We start from the raw sequence: 10,516 nt of genomic DNA on the forward strand, positions 1-10,516 counted from the left end.
AGGAGAAGGGAGAGAGGGGAGGAGGGAGAGAAGGAGGGAGAGAAAGGGAGGAGTAGAGGGATAGGAGGAATAGGAGGGAGAGGAGAAGGGAGAGGAGGGGAGGAGGGAGAGAAGGAGGGAGAAGAGAAAGGAGAGGAGTAGGAGGGATAGGAGGATTAGGAGGGAGAGGAGAATGGCGAGGAGAAGGAGAGAGAGGAGTAGGAGGAGAGGAGGAGGGAGAGGAGAGGGAGGGGAGGAGAGGAGGAGGAGGGGGAGGGGGGAGGAGAGGAGTGAGGAGGAGGAGGAGTAGAAGGGAGAGAGGAGGGAGAGGAGAAGGGAGAGGAGGAGGAGGAGGGAGAGGAGGGAGGAGGAGGGAGGAGAGATGAGAGGGAGGAGGAGGAGGAGGAGGAGGAGGGAGAGGAGGCGGAGGAAGGAGAGGAGGAGTAGGAGGGAGGGGAGGAGAAGGAGGAGGAGGGAGGAGAGGAGAGGCGAAGGAGAGGAAAGATAGGGAAAGGTGGCAGATTCAGATGGAGGGATAGAAGAGGAGAAGAGGAAGGGAGAGTGGGAGTAGAGAGAAGGAATGATAGAGGGGACAGAGGCTCATCAGGGTGGCGTTCCTTCAGCTCTGGTTGGGTTTCTCACTCTGGCGTCTTCAGCTCTGGTGGCGTTCCTTCAGCTCTGGTGGCGTTCCTTCAGCTCTGGTTGTTCCTTCAGCTCTGGGTGGCGTTCCTTCAGCTCTGGGTGCGTTCTTCACTCTTGGTGGCGTTCCTTCAGCTCTGGGTGGCGTTCTTCAGCTCTGGTTGCGTTCTTCAGCTCTGGGTGGCGTTCCTTCAGCTCTGGGTGGGTTCCTTCAGCTCTGGTTGGCGTTCCTTCAGCTCTGGGTGGTCCTTAGCTCTGGTGGCGTTCCTTCAGCTCTGGGTGGCGTTTCAGTCTGGGTGGCGTTCTTCAGCTCTGGGTGCGTTCCTTCAGCTCTGGGTGGCGTTCTTCACTCTGGCGCTGGCTCAGTCTGACATCTTAACCCACTCATAATCTCCACTTGTCAGGAGGTCTCAGGCAGAGATGGGTAGCGTTCCAAATGGATCTATATATACGTACTTCTGACCTGACCACCTTGGTCAAATATATCAATCAATCAATCAAATTGATTTATAAAGGCCTTTTTACATCAGCTGATATCTCAAAGTGCTGTACAGAAACCCAGCTTAAAACCCCAAACAGCAAGCAATGCAGGTGTAGAAGCACGGTGGCTAGGAAAACTCCCCGAACGGCCAAAACTAGAAAGAAACCTAGAGAGGAACCAGGCTATGAGGGGTGGCCGTTCCTTTTGGCTGTTCCGGTGGAGATTATAACAGAACTGGCAAGATGTTAAACGTTCATGATGCAGCAGGGTCAATAATAATAATCACAAGTGGTGTAGAGGGTGGAAAAGGTCAGCACTAAGAGTAAATGTCAGTTGGCTTTTATAGCCGAGCATTCGGATTAGAGAAGCAGGTGCAATAGAGAGAGGGAGAGTTGAAAAGAGTCTGAGGGAGAGAGTCTGGGACAAGGTAGCAGTCCAGTAAACAGGTCAGGGTTCCATAGCCGAGGCAGAAAGTTGGACGCAGCAGCAGCAATTGGACTGGGGTGGACTGGGACAGCAGGTGGAGGGGACAGCAGGTGGACTGGGGACAGCAGGTGGACTGGGGTGGACTGGGGACAGCAGGTGGACTGGGACAGCAGGTGACTGGGGACAGCAGTGGACTGGGGAGAGCAGGTGGACTGGGGTGGACTGGGAAGCAGGTGGACTGGGGTGGACCTGGAAGCAGGTGGACTGGGGACAGCAGGTGGACTGGGGACAGAGGTGGCTGGGGACAGCAGGTGGACTGGGGTGGACTGGGACAGCAGGTGACTGGGGACAGCAAGGAGGACTGGGGTGGACTGGGGACAGCAGGTGGACTGGGGGACAGCAGGTGGACTGGGGACAGCAAGGAGGATGGGGTGGACTGGGACACAGGGTGGACTGGGACAGCAGGTGGATGGGACAGCAAGGAGTCATCAGGCCAGGTAGTCCTGAGTCATGGTCCTAGGGAACAGCTCCTCCGAGAGAAAGGGAGAAGAAGAGAGAGAGAGAGTTAGAGGAGAGCATACTTAAATTCACACAGGATATCTGGATAAGACAGGAGAAATACTCCGAATATAACAGATGGATCTAGCCCCAAACCGAACTCCAACATAAACTATTGCAATATAATACTGGAGACAGGAGGGGTGGGGGAGACAATGTGCCCCGTCTGAAGATAGTGCAATTGGGATGAAGACCTGCCAGCATTATAGTCCTTTAATACGAGTGGATACCAGAGGACTGGGGGGTCTCAGGTTGTACTGGTGGATACCAGAGGACTGGGTGGTCTCAGGTTGTACTGGTGGATACCAGAGGATGGGGGGGGTGTCGGATGTACTGGGGATACAGAGACTGGGGGTCTCAGGTGTACTGGTGGATACCAGAGGACTGGGGGTCTCAGGTTGTACTGGGGATCCAGAGGATGGGTGGTCTAGGTGTACTGGTGGATACCAGAGGACTGGGTGGTCTCAGGTTGTACTGGTGGATACCAGAGGACTGGGTGGTCTCGGTTGTATGGTGATACAGAGGACTGGGGGGTCTAGGTGTACTGTGATACCAGAGACTGGGGGGGTCTCAGGTGTACTGGTGGATAAGAGGACTGGGGGGTCTCAGGTTGTACTGTGGATACCAGAGGACTGGGGGGTTCAGGTTGTACTGGTGGATACAGAGACTGGGGGGGTCTCTCAGGTTGTACTGGTGGATACAGAGGACTGGGGGGTCTCAGGTGTACTGTGGATACAGAGGACTGGGGGTCTCAGGTTTACTGGTGTACCAGAGGTGGGGGGTTCAGGTTGTACTGGTGGATATCAGGAGGACTGGGTGGTTCAGGTTGTATGGTGGATAACAGAGACTGGGCTGTCTGTAATCAGTGATACCAGAGGACTGGGTGGTCCAGGTTGTAATGGTGGATAACAAGGACTGGGCTGTCTGTCGTACCAGTTGATACCAGAGTACTAGGCTGTCTGTAATACCAGTGGATACCAGAGGACTGGGGGGGCTCAGGTTGTACTGTGGATACCAAGGACTCGGGGGTCTCAGGTTGTAATGGTGGATACCAGAGGACTGGGGGGTCTCTGGTTGTACTGGTGGATACCAGAGGATGGGTGGTCTCAGGTTGTATGGTGGATACCAGAGGACTGGGGTCTCTGGTTGTACTGGTGGATACCAGAGGCTGGGGGTCTCAGGTTGTACTGGTGGATAACAGAGGACTGGGTGGTCTCAGGTTGTATGGTGGATAGAGGACTGGGTGGTCTCAGGTTGTAATGGTGGATACAGAGGACTGGTGTCTGTCGTACCAGTTGATACGAGAGTACTAGGCTGTCTGTAATACCAGTGGATACCGAGGAGGGGGGGTCTCAGGTGTGTACTGGTGGATACCAGAGGACCTCGGGGTCTCAGGTTTAATGGTGGATATCAGAGGACTGGGGGTCTTCTGGTTGTATTGTTGGTGTTGGTTTTGGGCTGGTGATACAGAGGACTGGGTGGTCTCAGGTTGTAATGGTGGATACCAGAGGACTGGGGGGTCTCTGGTTGTACTGGTGGATACCAGAGGACTGGGGGGTCTCAGGTTGTACTGGTGGATAACAGAGGACTGGGTGGTCTCAGGTTGTAATGGTGGATACCAGAGGACTGGGTGGTCTCAGGTTGTAATGGTGGATAACAGAGGACTGGGCTGTCTGTCGTACCAGTTGATACCAGAGTACTAGGCTGTCTGTAATACCAGTGGATACCAGAGGACTGGGCTGTCTCAGGTTGTACTGATGAATCTTTAACTAAGGCCCTATTTGGTGATAGTGATGTCTCAGACTATGTACTCAGACACACAACAGCGTCATGTTGAGAAGGGGGCAGGACAGGAGCAGGGAGAACATACAACGCTGTATTTACAGCTCGTGCAGCTTAGAATATCATACTAGAATTGTCCGAAATATGACGCAGAAGGCAGACTTAACTCATAATCAACAGATTTTCGCTGCCAAAAAATGTACACTTTTCCAAGCATACTACATCATTGCATTTTTTGTTTTTTCAATGAAACGTGATCAGATCAAGTTTGGGGTTGTTGTCTGTTGGCCCCAGTACTGCAGTCAGTGTCAGTCGATGAAGGGAGGTACTGCCCCTTATTGGAGAACAGTGGAATGAAATGTGCACTTGATTGAGAGTTTAAAGTACAACAGCTGATAAAACTAACAGTGTGAAAACATTTGATCAGTGTTATTTCCTGATATTTACCATCTACACAATCTTTTATAATCAGCCGGGTTTTTTTTTTTTTTTTTAATGGGTGGAGTTTTGACTTGCCTGGTGACATCACCAGGCGATACATTAGTTAAAGGCCTGGTGTGGTCAAAAACATGATTTTGCTGTGTTTTATATATATTTCCACAATATGAGGTTGGAATGATACGGTAAAATTGTGAAAATTATGATAATACCCTTTTAGTGTAAGAGCTGTTTGAAAAGACCCCCTCAAATTTCAACCAGTTTTGGCGGGATGTCGTTTTGGCCTTCCTGGTGACATTAGTTAATAGACCAATAAGAAAGCGTTCCAATACTCTCTCTGCCAATAACAGCTTAAGTTTTTAGTTTTCCCCTCCCCACTCAAACCCCTCCCAGACAGTCCTAGCTAAATTCTTTCTGTAGTATTTAATAGTATTTTGCTAAAAAAACAAAAAAACAATTGTTTGTTTCTTTTTGACCATGTTATTGGAAAACAGAAAATGACCCGGAAAATGTTTTGATATTGATATAAAACGGCTGCACTGGGCCTTTAAAATGTTGAACGTTGAGCAGAAGCTTTAGTAAAGAGTAATGTACTGTATGCAGGAACATAAATTAATAACCGCAAGCCTTCAGGTTGCTAAATATATCACCCAGAACATCTGCAAAATGCATCAGGGCCCATTCTGGAATGTATTTGCATTGCCTTTCCCATAGCTGAGCGAGGAATCCCAAGTTCTCAGCACTGAACAGCATATGGGCCTTTCAGATGTAAAGTAAATATTCACACCCCTTACGGGCCTGAATTCAAAATTCAAAATCGATTAAATATATATATTTTTCCCCCCCTAATGACAACGTGAAAACATGCTTTTAGAAATTTAAGCAAAAAATGAAATACAGAAATATTTATAGTCACACCTCTGAGTCAATACTTTGTTGAAACACCAGCGATTGGCAGCGATTACAGCTGTGAGTCTTTCTGGGTCAGTCTCTAAGAGCTTTCCACACATGGATTGTGCAACATTTGCCCATTATTCTTTAAAAAGTTCATCAAGCTCTGTCGAATTGTTTGTTGATCATTGCTAGACAACCATTTCCAGGCCTTGCCATAGATTTTCAAATAGATTTAAAAGAAAACAGTAACTCTGCCACTCAGAAACATTCACTGTCTTCTTGGTAAGCAACTCCAGCGTAGATTTGGCCTTGTGTTTTAGGTTATTGTCCTGCTGAAAGGTGAATTCATCCCCCAGTGTCTGGTGGAAAGCAGACGGAACCAGGTTTTCCTCTAGGATTTTGCCTGTGCTTAGCTCCATTCGGTTACTCTTAGATTCTGAAAAACTCCCCAGCCCTTAATAAGGATTACAAGCATACCCATAACATGATGCAGCCACTGCTATGCTTAAAAATATGGGGAGTGGTACTCAGTAATGTGTTGTATTGGATTTGCCCAAACATAAATCTGTTTTTTGAAATTCAATGCTCGACTGAGAGACATTAAAGTTAATTGTACCGGCTCGAAGTTTGTAACAAAAAGGGAGACAATGTGGAGATTAGGAATAACAAAAATATATTTATGACCTGAGGAAACGTAAATACAATTAACAATGGTGAGTGTAGTCAGTAATCAGTAGTGTAAGTGAGGGGTTACGTGATAATGCGGGGTGTTGAAAGGTGCCAAAGCAAACAAACAAACAAACAAACAAACAAACAAACAAACAGCCACAAAAATGCAACAACCAAAATCTATCAGTGTGTCTGCATGGAGAGAGTCTCCTCAATGAATGGGGGAAGAGGTGTATTTATCCCGGGACACACCCGGGCCCAGGTGTGTCCCATGTCGTTGACGACCCTCCCGGCCGCCGCCCGCCGGGCGGAGCCGGCGGGCGGAGCGGAGCCGGGAGGGTCGTCAACGACATGGGACACACCTGGGCCCGGGGTGTCCCGGGATAAATACACCTCTTCCCCCATTCATTGAGGGAACTCTCTCCATGCAGACACACTGATAGATTTTGTCACTACTGTACTGTCACTACTGAACTGTCACTACTGTATAAATTCGTTTATACAGTAGTGTGTGTAGGGTTAGGTAGTGTTGTAGCGGTAGGTGTTAGTAGTGTTGTAGGGTAGGTATAGGTAGTGTTGTAGGGTAGGTTAGTAGTGTTGTAGGGTAGGGTTAGTAGTGTTGTAGGGTAGGGGTAGGGTAGTGGGTTGTAGGGTAGGTTAGGTAGTGTTGGTAGGTAGGGTTAGTAGTGTTGTAGATAGGCGTTAAGTAGTGTTGTAGGGTAGGGTTAGTAGTGTTGTAGGGTAGGTAGGTAGTGTTGTAGGGTAGGTAGGTAGTGTTGTAGGGTAGGGTTAGTAGTGTTGTAGGGTACAGTGAAGGAAAAAAGTATTTGATCCCCTGCTGATTTTGTACGTTTGCCCACTGACAAAGAAATGATCAGTCTAGAATTCTAATGGTAGAGACAGAATAACAACAACAAAATCCAGAAAAACTCATGTCAAAAATGTTATGAATTGATTTGCATTTTACACTGTATTTCTGATCAAGTTTATGTTATTTTAATGGACATAAATGTGCTTTTCTTTCAAAAACAAGGACATTTCTAAGTGATCCCAAACTTCTGAACAAAAATATAAACGCAACATGTAAAGTGTTGGTCCCATGTTTCATGAGCTGAAATAAAAGATCCCAGACATTTTTCATATGCACAAAAAGCGTATTTCTCCCCATTTTTTTGCACAAATTCGTTTATATTCCTGTTAGTGAGAATTTCTCCTTTGCCAAGATAATCCATCCACCTGACAGGTGTGGCGTATAAAGAAGCTGATCAAACAGCATGATCATTACACAGGTGCACCTTGTGCTGGGGACAATAAAAGGCCAATTTAAAATGTGGAGTTTGTCACACAACACAATGCCACAGATGTCTCAAGTTGAGGGAGCGTACAATTGGAATGCTGACTGCAGGAATGTCCACCAGAGCTGTAGGCAGCTAATTTAATGTTCATTTCTCTACCATAAGCCGCATCCAACGTCGTTTTAGAGAATTTGGCAGTAGGTCCAACCGGCCTCACAACTGCAGAACACGTGTAACCACACTAGCCCAGGACCTCCACATGGCTTCTTTACCTGCAGGATTGTCTGAGACCAGCCACCCAGACAGCTGATGAAACTGTTGGGTTTGCACAACTGAAAGAGTTTCTGCACAAACTGTCAGAACCCGTCTCAGGGAAGCTCATCTCCAGGCTCGTCGACCTCACCAGGGTCATGACCTGACTGCAGTTAGACGTCGTAACCGACTTCAGTTGGCAAATGTTCACCTTCGATGGCCACTGGCACGTGGGAGAAATGTTCTCTTCACAAATGAATCCCGGGTTTGAACTGTACCAGGCAAATGGCAGACAGCTTGCCACTCGGGAGCCCATTGACTGCTGCCATCGACTCATATTTCAGCATGATAATGCACGGCCCCATATGGCACAGCCCAATGCTGCAAGGATCTGTACACAATTCCTGGAAGCTGAAAATTTCCCAGTTCTTCCATGGACTGCATTACCGGACATTTCAACCATTGTTTGGGATGCTCTGGCTCGACGTGAACAACAGAGTGTTCCAGTTCCCTCCAATATCCAGCAACTTCTCACAGCCATTGAAGAGGAGTGGGACAACATTCCACAGGCCACAATCAACAGCCTGATCAACTCTATGTGAATTTGAATGAATTTAAATTTTTTGCAAATTTATAAAAAATAGAAAAATTAAATAAAACATTTACATAGGTATTCAGACCCTTTACTCAGTACTTTGTTGAAGCACCTTTGGCAGCGATTACAGCCTCGAGTCAACTTGATACAAGCTTGGCACACCTATATTTGGGGAGTTTCTCCCATTCTTCTTTGCAGATCCTCTCTAGCTCTGTCAGGTTGGATGGGGAGTGTCGCTGCACAGCTATTTTCAGGTCTCTCCAGAGATGTTCGATCGGGTTCAAGTCCGGGATATAGCTGGGCCATTCAAGGACATTCAGAGACTTGTCCCGAAGCCACTCCTGCGTTGTCTTAGCTGTGTGCTTAGGGTAGTTGTCCTGTTGGAAGGTGAACCTTCACCCCAGTCTGAGGTCTCTGGAGCAGGTTTTCATCAAGGATCTCTCTGTACTTTGCTCCGTTCATCTTTCCCTCGATCCTGACTAGTCTCCCAATCCCTGTCGCCTAAAAACATCCCCACAGCATGATGCTGCCACCACCATGCTTCACCGTAGGGATGGTACCAGGATTCCTCCAGACGTGACACTTGTCATTCAGGCCAAAGAGTTCAATCTTGGTTTCATCAGACCAGAAAATCTTGTTTGTGATGTTTTGAGAATCCTTTAGGTGCCTTTTGGCAAACTCCAAGCGGGCTGTCATGTGCCTTTTACTGAGGAGTGGCTTCCGTCTGGCAACTCTACCATAAAGTCCTGATTAGTGGAGCGCTGCAGAGATGGTTATCCTTCTGGAAGGTTCTCCCATCTCCACAGAGGAACTCTGGAGCTCTGCCAGAGTGACCATTGGCGTCTTAGTCACCTCCCTGACCAAGGCCCTTCTCCCACGATTGCTCAGTTTGGCCAGACGGCCAGCTCTAGGAAGAGTCTTGGTGGTTCCAAACTTCTTTCATTTAAGAATGATGGAGGCCACTGTGTTTCTTGGGGACCTTCAATGCTGCAGAAATGTTTTGGTACCCTTCCCCAGATCTGTACCTTGACACAATCCTGTCTCTGAACTCTACGGACAATTCCTTTAACCTCATGGCTTGGTTTTTGATCTGACATGCACCGTCAACTATAGGACCTTATAGGAATGTCCAATCAATTGAATTCACCACAGGTGGACTCCAATCAAGTTGTAGAAACATCTCAAGGATGATCAATGGAAACAGGATGCACCTGAGCTCAATTTAGTGTCACATAGCAAAATGGTCTGAATACTTATGTAAATAAGGCATTTCTCTTTATTGTTTGTAAGAAATTAGCAAAAATTCCTAAAAACCTGTTTTCGCTTTGTCATTATGGGGTATTGTGTGTAGATGGATGAGGAACACATTTAAGTTAATCCGTTTTATAATCCTGGCTGTAACGTAACAAAATGTGGAAAAGGGGAATGGGTCTGAGTAGTTTCCGAATGCGCTGTAGTTGGTAATAAAATGTTTTCTGCTTGGGTCTGATGTACAAAACCTATTTTGACACAGTGGTTGTGATTTACTGATTGTTTTGTGATACAACAGAGAGTTTGTCGACACAACCGTTGTACGGTGTCTCCACAACTCCTGTGTAAATACTTCTGTGCAGAAGAGCAAATCGTTGTGACAAATTGTGGGTGGTGCATTTGCCGTACCAGGCGGTGATACAGCCCGACAGGATGCTCTCAATTGTGCACCTGTAAAAGTTTGAGGGTCTTAAGGGGCCAAGCCAAATTCCTTCAGCCTCCTGAGGTTGAAGAGGCGCTGTTGTGCCTTCTTCACCACACTGTCTGTGTGCGTGGACCATTTCAGATTGTCAGTGATGTGTACGCCGAGGAACTTGAAGCTTTCCACCGCTGCTGTTTCCTGAAGTCCACAATCAGCTCTTTTGTTTTGTTGACATTGAGGGAGAGATCATTTTCTTGGCACCACTACTCTGGGGCCCTCACCACCTCCCTGTAGGCCGTCTCGTCGTTGCTGGCAAATCAACCCTACTACTGTTGTGTCGTCTGCAAACTTGATGATTGAGTTGGAGGCATGCGTGGCCACGCAGTCATGGGTGAACAGGGAGTACAGGAGGGGGCTGAGAACGCACCCTTGTGGGGCCCCAGTGTTGAGGATCAGTGAAGTGGAGGTGTTGTTTCCTACCTTCACCACCTGGGGGGCGGCCCGTCAGGAAGTCCAGGACCCAGTTGCACAGGGAGGGGTTCAGACCCAGGGCCCTGAGCTTGATGATGAGCTTGGAGGGTACTATGGTGTTGAAGGCTGAGCACTACTAGCTAGATAACTTTTGCACAATTGATACATCAACATATTAAAAACTATTTGTAAAATGAGTGGTGGCATAGTGCCCTATTGACACCATCTTTGACCGGCGTATGTGTTGTGTGAGTATGTGTGTGTGTGTGTGTGTCTGTTGTATGATGTGTGTGTTGAGAGCTATTATATTTTACTGTTTACTCAGCCCTCTCCCTGCATCTGCTTCGGTTCAGGTTGAAGTTTTG

General features: G+C 47.6%; 1 protein-coding gene across 1 annotated transcript; it reads right to left on the bottom strand.

Moving 5' to 3' along the window:
• Positions 1-1,608: 1,608 nt before the first annotated feature.
• On the bottom strand, positions 1,609-6,271 carry LOC139026073 (uncharacterized; the record flags this gene model as incomplete). Its single annotated transcript, XM_070441369.1, has 7 exons — positions 6,119-6,271; positions 3,411-3,653; positions 3,210-3,270; positions 3,062-3,162; positions 2,664-2,773; positions 2,314-2,449; positions 1,609-1,914 (listed from the first exon to the last, which is right to left on the bottom strand). Coding segments are annotated over exons 1-7 (1,110 nt in total), but the record flags the coding sequence as incomplete, so codon positions are not given.
• Positions 6,272-10,516: the final 4,245 nt, after the last annotated feature.

The sequence above is a fragment of the Salvelinus sp. IW2-2015 genome, unplaced genomic scaffold (assembly GCF_002910315.2).
Source record: "Salvelinus sp. IW2-2015 unplaced genomic scaffold, ASM291031v2 Un_scaffold3826, whole genome shotgun sequence".
NCBI classification, from domain to species: domain Eukaryota; kingdom Metazoa; phylum Chordata; class Actinopteri; order Salmoniformes; family Salmonidae; genus Salvelinus; species Salvelinus sp. IW2-2015.